Below are 17,025 nucleotides of genomic sequence, written 5' to 3'. Positions count from 1 at the left end.
TAATCACCTCATACAAGTATTTGGGATTATGGCTAGATGGTACATTGTCCTTCTCTCAGCACATATCAAAGCTGCAGGCTAAGGTTAAATCTAGACTTGGTTTCCTCCTTCACCCCAGCTGCCAAACTAACCCTGATTCAGATGACCATCCTACCCATGCTAGACTACGGAGACATAATTTATAGATCGGCAGGCTAGGGTGCTCTCGAGCGGCTAGATGTTCTTTACCATTCGGCCATCAGATTTTCCACCAATGCACCTTATAGGACACATCACTGCAATCTATACTACTCTGTAAACTGGTCATCTCTATACCCGTTGCAAGACCCACTGGTTGATGCTTATTTATAAAACCCTCTTAGGTCTCACTCCCCCCTATCCGAGATCCCTACTGCAGCCCTCATCCTCCACATACAACATCCATTCTGCCAGTCACTTTCTGTTAAAGGTCCCCAAAGCGCACACATCGCTCCTCTTTTCAGTTTGCTGCAGCTAGCGACTGGAACGAGATGCAAAAAACACTCAAACTGGGCCATTTTATCTCAAGCTCTCCATTCAAAGACTCAATCATGGACACTCTTACTGACAGTTGTGGCTGCTTTGTGGGATGTATTGTTGTCTCTACCTTCTTGCCCTTTGTGCTGTTGTCTGTGCCCAATAATGTTTGTACCATGTTTTGTTCTGCTACCATGTTGTGCTGCCTCCATGTTGTGTTAATACCATGTTGTGTTGCTACCATACTGTGTTTTCACGTGTCGCTGCCATGCTATGTTGTTGTCTTAGGTCTCTCTTTATGTAGTATTGTGGTGTCTCTCTTGTCAGGGGCGGCAGGGTAGCCTAGTGGTTAGAGCGTTGGACTAGTAACTGAAAGGTTGCAAGTTCGAATCCCCGAGCTGACAACGTACAAATCTGTTGTTCTACCCCTGAACACGCAGTTAACCCACTGTTCCTAGGCCGTCATTGAAAATAAGAATTTGTTCTAAACTGACTTGCCTAGTTAAATAAAAATAATAATACTGCATATTATAGGTTTTCTTTACTCTCGTGCCTCAGTTGTCTTTGAAAGTGTGCTGCTAGCTTTACCAAATAACATTCAGCTATTATCATTATGACTTTGTTGCTGAGTGGGTGTGTGCAGGCTTTTGCTCCAGTAATAAAGTACCACGGTATGAGTCATAATACCCATAAAACCTAGCGATCAAACAAGGAAATGCTTCTAATCGTTTTTCCACCATACATTTTTCCTATAGAGGATTTTAGAAACACTTAAAATAAAAGCTGTACACACAGCTCTTATTTTTGTGTTTCTAAAATTCCCCGCGGGAAAAATGTATAGTGGAAAGCATTTGGAGCCATTTCCCTGTTTGACCACTAGGTTTTATGGGTATTATGACACCACCACTGTGGGACTCTATGCTCTAACACACCTGATTCACGGTATCAAAGTCCCGAAGAGCAGCTGATTAGCTGAATCCGATGTGAGATGTTAGCCAGTAGCTAGTTCTCCAGAATCCTGGGTCTACACTGTGGTTTGTGAACCAACCAGGGTTGTATTAATTATTGCACACCATAGCAAGACATTTCGCAAACAAAAAACAAAAACAAGCGTTTCTTTTTGGACAAATTCAGGGGTGTGTATTCATTAGTGCACACCATAGCAAAACATGTGATGGCACTATTTTGCTTCCATTGGTTCTGGGGCCCTTGTTAAGGTCAACGGCATCATTAACTTTACCCAGTGCCAGGACATGTTAACCAAAACCCTAGTTACCTCTGCCAGGAGGTTGAAACTGGGCCACAATTGGATCTTCCAGATATACAATAATCACAAATCAAAATCCAAAGAAATAGTTAATTGGTCACAAAATAAATATTTTGCAATGGCCGTCTCAGTCTCTGAACTTGAAACCCATTGACAACCTGTGGTTTGATTTGAAGAAGGCGGTCCATAAGCGCAGACGAAGGATATCAAGGATTTGGAAGGATCATGTATCGAGAAATGGTCTATGATCACTCTCAATGTGTTCTCCAACTCAAAAAACATTTTAGAAAAAGGCTCAGGGCATTTAACCTTGCAAGTTGAGGTATTGAAAACAGGGGTGTTCAATGTTCACTTCTCTACCATAAGCTGTGAGGCCAGTTGGCAGTACTTCCAACTGGCCTCACAACCGCAGACCACGTGTCACCACGCCGGTGTCTTTACCTGTGGGATCATTTGAGACCAGCCACCCTGACAGCTGATGAAACTGAGGAGTATTTCTGTCTGTAATAAAGCCCTTTTGTGTGGAAAAACTCATTCTGTTTGGCTGGGCCTGGCTCCCCAGTGGGTGGACCTATGCCCTCCCAGGCCACCCCATGGCTGGGCCTGGCTCCCCAGTGGGTGGACCTATGCCCTCCCAGGCCACCCCATGGCTGGGCCTGGCTCCCCAGTGGGTGGACCTATGCCCTCCCAGGCCCCCCCATGGCTGGGCCTGGCTCCCCAGTGGGTGGACCTATGCCCTCCCAGGCCCCCCCCATGGCTGTGCTCCTGGCTCCCCAGTGGGTGGACCTATGCCCTCCCAGGCCACCCCATGGCTGGGCCTGGCTCCCCAGTGGGTGGACCTATGCCCTCCCAGGCCCCCCCATGGCTGGGCCTGGCTCCCCAGTGGGTGGACCTATGCCCTCCCAGGCCCCCCCCATGGCTGTGCTCCTGGCTCCCCAGTGGGTGGACCTATGCCCTCCCAGGCCACCCCATGGCTGGGCCTGGCTCCCAGTGGGTGGACCTATGCCCTCCCAGGCCCCCCATGGCTGGGCCTGGCTCCCCAGTGGGTGGACCTATGCCCTCCCAGGCCCCCCCATGGCTGCGCTCCTGGCTCCCCAGTGGGTGGACCTATGCCCTCCCAGCCCCCCATGTCTGGGCCTGGCTCCCCAGTGGGTGGACCTATGCCCTCCCAGCCCCCCCCATGGCTGTGCTCCTGGCTCCCCAGTGGGTGGACCTATGCCCTCCCAGGCTCCCCAGTGGGTGGACCTATGCCCTCCCAGCCCCCCCCATGGCTGTGCTCCTGGCTCCCCAGTGGGTGGACCTATGCCCTCCCAGGCCCCCCATGTCTGGGCCTGGCTCCCCAGTGGGTGGACCTATGCCCTCCCAGGCCCCCCCCATGGCTGCGCTCCTACCCAGTCATGGGAAATCCATAGATTATGGCATAATTTATTTATTTAAATTGACTGATTTCCTTATATGAACTGTTACTTAGTCAAATCCTTGCATGTTGCGTTTTATATATATTTGAAGTATATCTAAGTGGTAATGCCTGAGAAGCCTGTGTTTGGAGGATATATTAGCATGGGTGTTGTTAGGCCCAAGACGAAGTCGAGATCTCTTCCTTCTGAACCCTCATACCTCTGTCACCCAATCAACACAGAAGGGATCAGATTGACCAGGAGGTTATCCAGATGTGAGCAGATGGAAGCAGATTCCCCTTGATGAGCTTTGTCAGCAGCATGTCCACTGAGGTTGGATCTATGACATCAGACCAGCTCTTACTGGTCCTGTACTCTAGGGGCAGTCGGCACTCATCCAGACCATCAAGAACAAACAGGACATTGTACTTGCTCTCATTATCGTTTGAGTCTCCTGATTCTTGTAACTTCATGAAAAGCTGACTGAGAAACCCCATCTTAATCCCTTTAGTCTCTCTGATACATGTATGAACAAGTCCAAGCAAATTATGCTGTTCCTCACTTACCACATTCAGCTCCCGAAAAGAAAGTGAAAAGATGAACTGGATATCTTGATGGGCTTTTCCTTCAGCCCAGTCCAGCATGAAATTCTGCACAGAGACTGTTATCCCGATTACAGTGTGTTTTGTCCAGGTGTGGGTTGAAATAAATAGTTACATTTGATTGATGTCTCTAGTCTATCTGAATTCTTGGATTGTGTCGTGTCGTGACTTGCCTCATGTACACTATTGACCTCTCCACATTCACCTTCTGTGATGTAGAGCTCTGTGTAGACCTTAATGAGAAGTGTTTTATGGCACAGTTTTGCCAAATCCTCAAATACATGCTGAAACGTCTTTATTTAGGTTGGATTGAAGTTTCTGTTGGTACAACACAACATTTTCCTCTTAAGGATCTGAGAATGAACACAACATTTTACTTTGAACTGGGATATAATAAAGATTTCAGGCAAACATTGTGATAAACAAAATAAGATGTATTAAATGTGTTATAAGATCTACCTTTGTATCCCCTAAATAAGTCTAAATAAAGCTTGAAGGTACCTTTAAAAAAAGTGAAGTACTGTCGCCCTAGACCTAAAGCGTTTTTTTGTTGATGCTGTATTTGTGTTTCATTGTATTTGTGTCTCTGCGCCACCAATTATTTACCATGTTGTGTAGAATCTCCAGCAGGACATGTCGTGGCTGTAACATGGCCTTCAGTCTCAGCACTGTCAGAAGAACGATCAGAAACAAGAGTTTATGTTTCCTCAGCCGCTTCTTCCTCAACACTGACATCTGCTGAGCGAAAACGAGGAAGGGGAAAGGACATAGATGAATAATTGTTGAGCTTATTTAGAACATCTAGAAATCCATTGTGGACCACATTTTTTTTATATTTCTTTCATCATAGATAATGCCTCTCCTATGGGCTATTCTCATCAAGATACATTTTCTGACTACTCAACAATAAACAGACGAGCAGAAGAGATCGGTCCCCAATTTCGTGATATCCAATTGGTTGTTACAGTCTTGTCCCATCGCTGCAACTCCCATACGGACTCGGGAGATGCAAAGGTCGAGAGCCATTGTTACGTCCGTTGTTAGAAGGAGACCAAGATGCAGCGTGGTAGGCGTACATTTTCTTTTAATTTGAAATGTTCCACCAAAAACAATAAACAACTCAACGAACGTAAAGCTAGGAGTGCAAACACATGCAACACACAAAGACAACATCCCATAACAGAAGGTGGGAAAAAGGTCTGCCTAAGTATGATCCCCAATCAGAGACAACGATAGACAGCTCCCTCTGATTGGGAACCATATTTGGCCAACAAAGAAATATAAACATAGATTCCCCAACCTAGTCACACCCTGACCTACCAAATAGAGAATTTAAAGGATCTCTAAGGTCAGGGAGTGACAGTACCCCAAAGGTGTGGACTCCCGGCAGTAAACCTGAACCTATAGGGGAGGGTCCGGGTGGGCATCTACCCTTGGTGGCGGCTCCAGTTCGGGACGTAGCCCCCGCTCCCTACGCTGATCCCTCCGCTTCTGTGGAACCGGACACTGGATCGTCGCCGGAGACTCCGGACCGTGGATCGTCGCCGGAGACTCCGGACCGTGGATCGTCGCCGGAGGAACCGGACACTGGATCATCGCCGGAGGCTCCAAACTGCGAACCACCGCTGGAGGCTCTGGACTGCAGCTCGTCGCTGAAGACTCTGGACTGCAGCTCGTCGCTGGAGGCTCCGGACTGCGGACCGTCGCTGGAGGCTCCGGACTGCGGACCGTCGCTGGAGGCTCCGGACTGCGGACCGTCGCTGGAGTCTCCAGCGACGGTCCCCAGTCCGGAGGCTCCGTGCCCTGGATTTTCACTGCAGGCTCCTGGCTATGGATCATCACTACAGGCTCCGGGGCATGGATCATCACTACAGGCTCCGGGCCATAGATCATCACTACAGGCTCCGGGCCATGGATCATCACTGGAGGCTTCGTGCCATGGATCATCACTACAGGCTCCGTACGTGGAGCCGGAACAGGTCTCACCGGACTGAGGAGACGTACTGGAAGTCTGGTGCGTGGAGCTGCCACAGGGCTTACCAGGCTGGGGAGACATACTGGAGGCCTGGTACGCGGAACTGGAACAGGTCTCACCAGACTGGGGAGATGCACTGGAAGCCTGGTGCGTGAAGCAGGCACCGGATACACTGGGCCGTGGAGGCGCACTGGACGTCTCGAGGATAGATCTGGCATAACCCGTCCTGGCTGGATGCCAACTTCCGCCCGGCAAATGTGGGGCGTTGGCACAGAGCGCACCGACCTGTGAATGCTCACTGGAGACACAATGCGCATCACCGCATAACACGGTGCCTGACCAGTCACACACTCCCCACGGTAAGCACGGGGAGTTGGCTCAGGTCTAAACCCTAACTCCGCCAATCTCCCCGTGTGCTGCCGGGGGCTGCCTCTCGTGCTTGCTTTGTTGGTTTAACTCCTCGTAACATCGCCGTTCCGCTTTCGCTGCCTCCATCTCCTCCTTCGGACGGCGATACTCCCCGGCCCTTGACCAGGGTCCTGCTCCCTCCAGGATTTCCTCCCAGGTCCAGTCCTCCTGACCACGCTCCTTGGTCCGTTGGTGGTGGGATGTTCTGTTACGTCCGTTGTTAGAAGGAGACCAAGGTGCAGAGTGGTAGGTGTACATTTTCTTTTAATTTTAAAAGTTCCATCAAAAACAATAAACAAATCAACGAATGTAAAGGTAGGAGTGCAAACACATGCAACACACAAAGACAACATCCCACAACAGAAGGTGGGAAAAAGGGCTGCCTACGTATGATCCCCAATCAGAGACAACGATAGACAGCTGCCTCTGATTGGGAACCATACTCGGCCAACAAAGAAATATAAACATAGATTTCCCACCCTAATCACACCCTGACCTACCAAATAGAGAATTTAAAGGATCTCTAAGGTCAGTGCGTGACAGCCATGCATCTTCCGAAACACAACCCTGTCAAGCAGCACTGCTTCTTGACCCACTGCGCGCTTAAACCGGAAGCCAGCCGCACCAAGGTGTCGGAAGAAACACTGTACAACTGGCGACAGAAGTCAGCGTGCATGCGCCCAGCCTGCCACAAGGAGTTGCTAGAGTGTGGTGGAACAAGGACATCCTAACCCTGACCCTAAACTCTCCACTAATCCGTACAACGCTGGGCCAATTGTGCGTCGCCTCATGGGACTCCCGGTCGCCGCCCGCTGCGACACGTTCTGGGATCGAAACCGGGTCTGTAGTGATGCCTCAAGCACTGCGATGCAGTGCATTAGACCGCTGCACCACTCATGAGGCAATTGAATGAATCTTGATACCTAAACTCAGCAACAAAAAAGAAACGTCCCCTTTTCAGGACCATGTCTTTCAAAGGTAATTTGTAAAAATCCAAATACCTTCACAGATCTTCATTGTAAAGGGTTTAAACACTGTTTCCCATGCTTGTTCAATGAACAATAAACAATTAATGAACATGCACCTGTGGAACGGTCGTTAAGACACTAAGAGCTTACACACGGTAGGCAATTAAGGTCACAATTATAAAAAACGTAGGACACTAAAGAGGCCTTTCTAGTGACTCTGAAAAACACAAAAAGAAAGATGCCCAGGGTCCCTACTCATCAACGTGAACGTGCCTTAGGCATGCTGCAAGGAGGCATGAGGACTACAGATGTAGCTAGGGCAATAAATTGCAATGTCCGTACTGTGAGACGCCTAAGACAGCGCTACAGGGAGACAGGATGGACAGCTGATCGCCCTCGCAGTGGCAGACCACGTGTAACAACACCTGCACAGGATCTGTAGATCCGAACATCACACCTGTGGGACAGGTACAGGATGGCAACAACAACTGCCCAAGCTACACCAGGAAAGCACAATCCCTCCATCAGTGTTCAGACTGTCCGCAATAGGCTGAGAGAGGCTGGACTGAGGGCTTGTAGGCCTGTTGTAAGGCAGGTCCTCACCAGACATCACCGGCAACATATGGGCACATAGCTGGACCAGACAGGACTGGCAAAAAGTGCTCTTCATTGACAAGTCACAGTTTTGTCTCACCAGGGGTGGTGGTCGGATTCGCGTTTATCGTTGAAGGAATGCACGTTATACTGAGGCCTGTACTCTGGAGCGGGATCAATTTGGAGGGGGAGGGTCCGTCATGGTCTGGGGCGGTGTGTCACAGCATCATCGGACTGAGCTTGTTGTCATTTTCGGGAATCGCAATGCTGTGCATTACAGGAAAGACATCCTCCTCCCTCATGTGGTACCCTTCCTGCAGGCTCATCCTGACCATCCAGCATGACAATGCCACCAGCCATACTGCTTGTTCTGTGTGTGATTTCCTGCAAGACAGGAATGCCAGTATTCTGCCATGGCCAACGAAGAGCCCGGATCTCAATCCTATTGAGCACGTCTGGGACCTGTTGGATCGGAGGGTGAGGGCAAGGGCCATTCCCCCCAGAAATGTCTGGGAACTTGTAGGTGCCTTGGTGGAAGAGTGGGGTAACATCTCACAGCAAGAACTGGCAAATCTGGTGCAGTGCATGAGGAGGAGTTGCACTGCAGTACTTAATGCAGCTCGTGGCCACACCAGATGCCTACTGTTACTTTTGATTTGGACTCCCCCTTTGTTCAGGTACACATTATTCCATTTTTGTTAGTCACATGTCTGTGGAACTTCAAACTTGTTCAGTTTATGTCTCAGTTGTTGAATCGTGTTATATTCATACACTTATTTACACATGTTAAGTTTGCTGAAAATAAAGCAGTTGACAGTGAGAGGACATTTCTTTTTTTTGCTGAGTTTATTTTAACTGCTCAGCTAGATTGTTCTGTTCCATCCTCCTCCGGATCTCCAGTGAGATCTTCACAGCTCCTTCAGGACCATAGGTCTCCACCATCTTATCCATAGTGTCCTGTCTGTCAGCATTCTCCAGTCTGCTACTTGGGATGCTAGAGAAGCCTTCCAGTACATCCTGATTTAGGAACCACTGAAACATCTTCAGTTCATCAGTGACAAGCTCCTCCAGAGTGGCCAGCAGCCGCTCAGGTGTAGCTGTTGTAGATTACCAGACACGGGGAAACAACAGAACAGGTAGAATATTAACATATTAACAAGCCCTCCAATAAAAGACTGAGCAGATGCTCTCGGATTTATGGACTATAGTACATTGAAATAGTTTAATTGTATGGTTGCTTTCCATGTCATTGGTTGTTCAGTCGGACATTCGATTGCTCTATGATGTGGTTAGCTGATATGCTAAACACCTATCCAGGCGTTGTGAGATCTGGCAGGAACACCACCATGGGTCGATTAGACGTTGGATGCATCAACCAAAGATTGCATGCCTCATCAACGACTGACAGATTTCTATGACATATGTGGTTAGCTGATATTTTGAAATACCTGTCCAGGCATTGTAAGATCTGCTAACATCTAAGCAGTGGAACACTACTATGATCATATGATGTGGTTAGTTGATATGTTAAACACCTATCCAGGCGTTATGTGAACGTATGACAGGAAATGACAAGCATGAAATGGTGGAGGGCTACACCACTGTGTTGCTGTGACTTGGAGAAGGTGAACAAAGGATAATGTAATAACACTGGTTGATGTAATAAATAGCTGGATAGCATAATACAACTGTTGAATGGATAATGTAATATATATTTTTTAACTTTAACCTGTCTGTCTCAAAAACAGTTCTCACTTTAAAATGCAGCACCCTGAGAAACAACAACAAACGTCTTCTGACCTCAACGGAACTTCCTGGTATGGAAGTCCTGAGAGGCCCTATGAATAAAAAACAACAACAGTTATCTCGTTATATCGAGATCACAACTTATTTATCTCATGATCACTACATAACTACATGTTTTGTCAAGATCACGAGATCAACAAAAGTACCACGCATCATCCATTTATTTATTCAGATGCATTATAAACACTTCATCATTGTTGTCCACCATAGTGACCTCAAAGCTCATCACTAAGATAAGGACCCTGGGACTAAACATCTCCCTCTGCAACTGGATCCTGGACTTCCTGATGGGCCGCCCTCAGGTGGTAAGGGTAGGTAACAACACATCCGCCACGCTGATCCTTAACATGGGGCCCTCAAGGGGTGCGTGCTCAGTCTCTTCCTGTACTCCCTGTTTACTCATGACTGCACGGCCAGCCACGACTCCAACAGCGTCATAGGTTTGCTGATGACACAACAGTGGTAGGCCTGATCACCAGCAACAACGAGACAACATATAGCAGGGGGTCAGTGACCTGGCCGAGAGGTGCCAGGACAACAACCTCTCCCTCAACGTGAGCAAGACTAAGGAGATGATTGTGGACTACAGGAAAAGGAGGACCCATTCTCATACACAGGGCTGCAGTGGAGCAGTTTGAGAGCTTCAATTTCCTTGCCGTCCACATCACCAACAAACTAACATGGTCCAAGCACACCAAGACAGTCGCCAAAATCTATTCCCCCTCAGGAGATTTGGCATGGGTCCTCAGACCCTCAAACGGTTCTACAGCTGTACTATCAAGAGCATCCTGACTGGTTGCAGCATCCTGACTGGTTGCATCATTGTCCGGTATGGCAACTGCTTGGCCTCCGACCACAAGCCACTACAGAAGGTACAGCCCAGTACATCACTGGGGTCAAGCTTCCTGCCATCCAGGACCTCTATACAAGGCGGTGTCAGAGAAAGGCCCTAAACATTGTCAAAGACACCAGCCACCCTAGTCATAGACTGTTCTCTCTGCTACCGCACGGCAAGCGGTACCGGTCCAAGAGGCTTCTAATCAGCTTCTATCTCCAAGCCATAAGACTACTGTACTGTACTAAATTCCCAATCTGGCCCTCAAACCACCACGATCACCTAATAATCCCCAGTTTAAAATTTGCTCATTAATCCCCCTCCTCTCCCCTGTAACTATTCCCCAGGTTGTTGCTGCAAATGAGAATGTGTTCTCAGTCAACTTACCTGGTAAAATAACGGTAAAAAAAAAAAACTGAACATCTAAACAAATGGCTACCCAGACTACTTGCCTTGCCCCCCCCCATGTTACGCTGCTTTTACTCTCTGTTATTATCTATGCATAAGTCACTTTAATAACTACCCACAAGTATATATTACCTCAACTACCTTGACTAACTGGTGCCCCCAAACATTGACTCTGTACTGTTACCCTGTCACACCCTGACCTGAGAGAGACTTTTTATGTCTCTATTTTGGCTTGGTCAGGGTGTGATTTGGGTGGGCATTCTGTTACATGTTTTTGTATTTCTTTGTTTTGGCCGGGTATGGTTCTCAATCAGGGACAGCTGTCTATCGTTGTCCCTGATTGGGAATCATACTTAGGCAGCCTTCTTTCCCTGTTGTATTTGTGAGTAGTTGACTTTGTTAGAGGCATTATATCCGAAGTTAAGCTTCACGGTCGTGTTCTTGGCTACATTTTTACCTAAATAAAAATACTATGTACGCTCACCACGCTGCACTTTGGTCCACTTCTTACGACGCCCGTGACATATCCCCTGTATATAGCCTCGCTATTGTTATTTTACTGCTGCTCTTTAATTATTTGTTACTTAATTTCTTATTTTTGGGGGTATTTTTCTGAAACTGCATGGTTGGTTAAGGGCTTGTAAGTAAGCATTTCACTGTAAGGTTGTATTCGGCGCATGTGACAAATAAAAGTTGATTTGATCAAGGAGCCCTGTGGCTGCTTGATGCAATGCGGGCATTTAAGCCCTGAACGATGCCTGACAGGCAACTCTGTCTACCAGGCTGCGTGTCGACCCCAAGACCACAGCCAATCGCATGCAAGGACTAGTTAACTTGGCTAGTCTTGTGAGCTGGCTAGTTAGCTAGGTAGTATTGTTAGCTATTTAGCTAGCTAGCAAGATAGCTTGTTATCTATGCTGGTTGTTAGCGTGCATAACTGATAAAGGGCGGCAGGAGCCCTAGCGGTTAGAGCTTTGGGTCAGTAACCCGAAAGGTTGCTGTTTTCAATACCCGAGCTGACAAGGTGAAAAACCTGTCAATGTGCCCTTAATCCTAATTTGCTCCAGTGTATGTGTATTCCTATACAGTGTATCTGACAATAAAACAATGTGTATAAATATAAGGGACACTTCATAATAATATTTACAGTGGGTGAGCTCCATTCCTGACAGGCTGATCTTATTCAATAGCAGCCTCAGAAGCTTTATGTCAGGATGCTGCCTTGTATTAGCCGTCAGACTGATGCATAGAAACCAGAGTGGATGTGCTCTATTCCTGGCATTATGACAAGATTCAATAATAGTCTGTATCATATGTAAGGCTCCTTGCAGACAAGGTGCAGCATCCTGATTTATCAGCCCGAGTCTGCTACTGAATCTGATCAGTCTGCCAGGAATAGAGTGCACCCACTCTTGATCACATAATGCAGTGACTGCTAATCTGTCGGCAAGAAGCTTTTACTTATGAAATAGACTACAGGCAGCATTCTGACTATTCAGCCTCTTAGGCTGCTATTGACTCTTATCAGCCTGCCAGGAATGGAGCTCAACCACTGTAAATATTATCCACAAAACATAAAGTGTCTAAATATTAATATCATCCTTAAAGAATATCAAGCTAACATCCAGGATAGATAACAACACTACCTACCTAACTAGGTCTCTCGCTCACAAGACTAGCATTGCTGCTTGCATGCGATTGGCTGTGGTCTTGAGGTTGGCAAAAAGCCTGGGAGACGAGGTTGCCTGTCAGGCATCGTTCAGGGCTTAAATGCTCTTAGCTCAAGGTAAGGGACCTTTAGCTCACTAACATTCTAATTTATAAACTGATAATGAGCTACAAACACAAATGAACGTGTGATGTTAGCATGAAATGTACATGTACCATCCCTTAGGGTAGCAATCAATAAAAACGTATGCACTGATCCACTGTGGGCTTTAACAACTCAGACATTTCTCGTGACCTCCACAAAACAACTTTTCTTATGTCATGATCATGAGAAAATGATCTTGTGATCTCGACAAAACAACTTTTGTTATGTGGTGATCATGAGATATGTGGTGATCATGAGATAAATAAGTTACGATAAGTGATCGTAACATAATGAGGGAATATTTTTTCTGGAAGTCCTTTCTGGACTTCTGTAATATGGAGCTAACACACTGGTTTGATAAAATAAAATTGAACAAAATAATATTGACATTTTAAAAAATTCAGAAGAACTATCTCCAGATAAGTGGCTGTACTGATCCACTTCACCTCCTCTTTGAAAATGTTAGATAGGCAAATAAGATGAATAATTTAGGCCCACTCCATTCAGTCACTCTGCTCTGTCTTGTAGATTCTGAAATACTTACTTTATGTTCTCCTCTTCGTTTTGAAGATGATATTCTGCTCTCTAGTCTCAAAATGGATCCTGTGCAAAGAGATTCTTAATATAATTTAAACTTCCTTCTCATTTCTGACGCCCACAACAACAACTCAAGGCAATCTCGAACATACACTAACGACACTGGATACAACTTCTGAATCCACTTTCATCCAACGCCATCTTCTCTACTCTCTACCGCTCTCTACACATGATGCACTACTTGGCCAGGTGAGGTCACCACACTATTAGATAGCATTTTGAAACACCTTTTCCACTCTTAGGGTGGTTGTAAAACTGTTCACAGCCACTAGGTGGAGCAAATACCCTGTCACATCTATTGTCATTGTACACTGCTCTCTACTGCGCTAGTTGTGTCTGTCTTAATAGTACAAAGAAAATATGAATGAATTAAAGCAAGAATACTTAATTGTAACAATAACAAAGGCGTTACCCCGCCTCAGTTTAGGTAAAAAGCTGAGCGATGAGAGAAATGTAACTACTCTCAAATTCATAGACAGATGTATGGATGCAAGGACTGCCCGTCCATGATATCAAAATTATACTTTAAATATTTTTTTTGAGGCTATACAGTGTTTGTTTACATTTGCATTGTTTACACACATTGTAGTAAAGCAAGCTTATATTTTGAGTTCTGATGGGGTATGACAGTTGAACTAAACGCATTTATAAGTTATATTCTTCAAGAAGCAATGAGTATATCATTAGTTGAGTCCAAAAATGTATGTAGCAACTAAGAATTCTAGCTTTAAAAGTACAATGCAGCCGTCTTTATCTCAATATAAAATTATTCTGGGTCAACATAATTAAGTACCTTACTGTGGTTGTTTTAAAATAAAATTGTTAAAAAGAAGCAAAAAATTGCTTCTTTGTAATGTGCAATTTCTCAAGCAAGAATTTTGCTAGGACTGTCCGGGAGTGGTCTGAGTGGAGAGGGGACAAGTGAAAACTACCTGTTATTGGCATAGTAGAGGGTTGGAACCAGTGGCGGTTGGTGACGTTTAAGATTAGGGAGGACACCTTTAATTAATTTATATTACGGCATATTGGATGAGTGCCATTCATTTCCCTTTCATCCAGCTCAATGTAACATTGGTAGGTTTAGGCTACTACATGATACTCTAATTTCCCCTATACCCATCATGAGGTTCCTAAAACCTAGCCTACGAATTAAAGTTTACAAGATAGGTGCACAGGTCGAGAGAACATTTTAACATTTTGAGTAATCAGGGTGACAGATTCAATACCGCCGTGCACACTCTCGCCTGCATCTAGCTGATCTAGTATGTAATCATTAGTCCAACAGCTGCAAATTAGTTTCTATTGTACAAGTGTGTACAGCTGTGTTTATCTCCATTTTGATCGGTTTGCTTCAGTTTAAGAAATGTTTTTCCCAAAATTTGGCGGATAGGTTGGAGGACGTCCTCCAGAAGTTGTCATAATTACTGTGGCTATGGAATGGGGTGAGAACCATGCTACCCCAGAAAGTGCAGTCGAGTCTACTGTGGAACTTCATTGAAAAACAGTGTGTTTTAATCAATTAATTGTTGAACAGGATATATTTAATATAGTTTTATCAAAAAGGAAATAAAATAATTTATGAAATTCCCTGAGGAGGATGGTCCTCCCCTTCCTCCTCTAAGGTTCCACTGTTTGGAACTGTTTCTTATTGGTCTATTACCTGACGTCACCAGGCAGGCCAAAACTCCATCCCACCAAAACAGGCTGACATTTCAGGCTTTCTTTTTAAAAAAGCTCTTACACTAAACTAATCATTATTTTCACAATTTCATAGTATTATTCCAACCTTTTAGTGTGGAAATATATATATAAAACACAGAAATAACACGTTTTTGACTGAACTGGGCCTTTAAATAATCCGTGGCAGTCCGCGTATAGTGTAAAATGCAAATCATAACATTGTAATTACCAATTTCCACACAAAAACAATATTAATTCCTCATCACCAGACAACAACCATCTGTGGCTCCACCATCGCCCCAACGACCCCCCGCTACTTCTCCTCTTGTGTGCCTTTTATGAATGCACGCGCCTCAGCAGCTGTCATTCTTGTTTGAAAAGCGGGTGCCCGCACTCTGCACGGAACAGCACAGCGCCACACACACTCAATTTGAAGATTATGTTGTGGTTTCTGCCCATTTTGTAGAAAACAGACAGATTGAGGAGGTGAAAAAATCTTGCATTTACGCACTAGGAGGGAATAAGGACACATTCCGAGGGCGCTCACAAAGAGACCGTCTACCTCAAAGAAATAAAACAATTATATCCGCCTCAGTGGTTTCGATACACCCCGTCTGAATCGTGGATTATTACGAGGAAATCGCTTTGGAACCATGAGCTGGGGGTCAGAGCTATGGGTAAGGATAATCTCTTAATTTATTAGCCAGGATTAGTGGCTATCGATAGTGAGAAACACCCCGACGACTCAACAGTGCTCGCAAACCAAGCCCGAATGTTTTTTGTTACATTGCAATACCTGCAAAACAAGCTACACCGTCCATTTTCCCAGTCGTCAATCAGTTCATCCAAATTAAGGTTAATTCCTATTGGAAATCTATCATGTTCCCTGCCTGACTGACATGTAGGCCATTGATATGTAACTAGCTACCTTGTCCACAACGATGTGCATTTATGCCTACTGTAGCCTACATCATAATAACGATACGCACTGAGCTATTTTACGCGTTCAATTCAATACAATTCAACATAACACTAACATGCTTTTATAAAACACACCACCACTTGATGTTTTTCACTATAAAGTCCAGGCAGTGCTTGTAGATCAGCTATTCCACTACCATTCCAGACCACACTTGTCTCCCTTGTGACCGAGAAAGCAGAATGCATTATAATACTAACACTTTTATTTAATGTAATTTAATGCTTGTTGGTGTGGTACCTGGGTCATCTGAAAATACTCAATGGCCTGTACGAAAATAAACAACAGCAGCAGAGCAGTCAGCATTGTAGCTGAAAATTAGGGATGCAGTCAGTGTGTTTGACGTTTTGTTTAGGCTAGATGTAGGCAGTACACACACTACATATCCTATGTCCTAATGGATTTGTCTTGGAACCACACCATAGAAGAAGGAGAGTCTTAATAGGAAGGTCTGAGTTGACAGGATATAGGGCTGTGGCTTCTCAGAAGCTACTTTTTCAGAAGCTAATGTTACACACACCACACTGTGCTGTCATTGTCAGCCATGTTGCAATCAGCCAAGTGACAGCTGATTTTCACAATGCAGCCAGTCAGCTCTCCTCCCATGTCTCACACATACAACCAAGACAGCATCATAATCAAAACCGGTTGTGCCACGGATTGACATGAACTCGCTTGATTTAGTGAAAGCTGTTTTATGAACATATTTTAATATCATCTTTTGCATCAATAATGATATTTAAAAATGTAAAACATTCTATGATAATGACCTTTATGTGGGTGGGATTACTTTTGCATGCTCCTACAAACAGTTGCTAGCGAAAGTCTACACACCCCTTGCACAGTCTTCACATTTTGCTGAATTAAAATGACATCTCTAAAGGATTACATTAGATTTTGTTTGCCGAGCTCATGCACGTGTTTACATGGTTCTGCTTATGCTTCAGGTGATATAAATCTAACGCACTACCAGCGCTACACAATTTACTCATCTTTTTCAGAGAAAGTAAAACATTTTCCAAATTAATAAAAAAACTAAGGAAAGAAAAATGTATTGATTGCTGTATGTCTTCACACCCCAGAGTTATTCATACTTGGTGGAAGCATAGTACAGCTATTAATAATTTTGAATACGATTCTACTAACCTTGCACAACTCTTAGGGCAATATAATCATTGTTTTTGTCAAAATGACTCAAGCT

At 45.2% G+C, this 17,025-nt stretch overlaps 1 protein-coding gene across 1 annotated transcript in view; it reads left to right on the top strand.

The window, feature by feature from the left end:
- Positions 1-15,211: 15,211 nt before the first annotated feature.
- LOC115120520 (formin-binding protein 1-like) overlaps positions 15,212-17,025 on the top strand; it is a 114,533-nt gene continuing 112,719 nt past the window's right edge. The window contains exon 1 of the mRNA XM_065017363.1: positions 15,212-15,522. Coding sequence (XP_064873435.1) covers positions 15,499-15,522 — 24 coding nt within the window. The 5' untranslated portion in view covers positions 15,212-15,498. The remainder of the gene's footprint in view (positions 15,523-17,025) is intronic.

The sequence above is a fragment of the Oncorhynchus nerka genome, linkage group LG4 (assembly GCF_034236695.1).
Source record: "Oncorhynchus nerka isolate Pitt River linkage group LG4, Oner_Uvic_2.0, whole genome shotgun sequence".
NCBI lineage: Eukaryota > Metazoa > Chordata > Actinopteri > Salmoniformes > Salmonidae > Oncorhynchus > Oncorhynchus nerka.
This window is presented reverse-complemented; position numbering and strand designations above follow the sequence as displayed.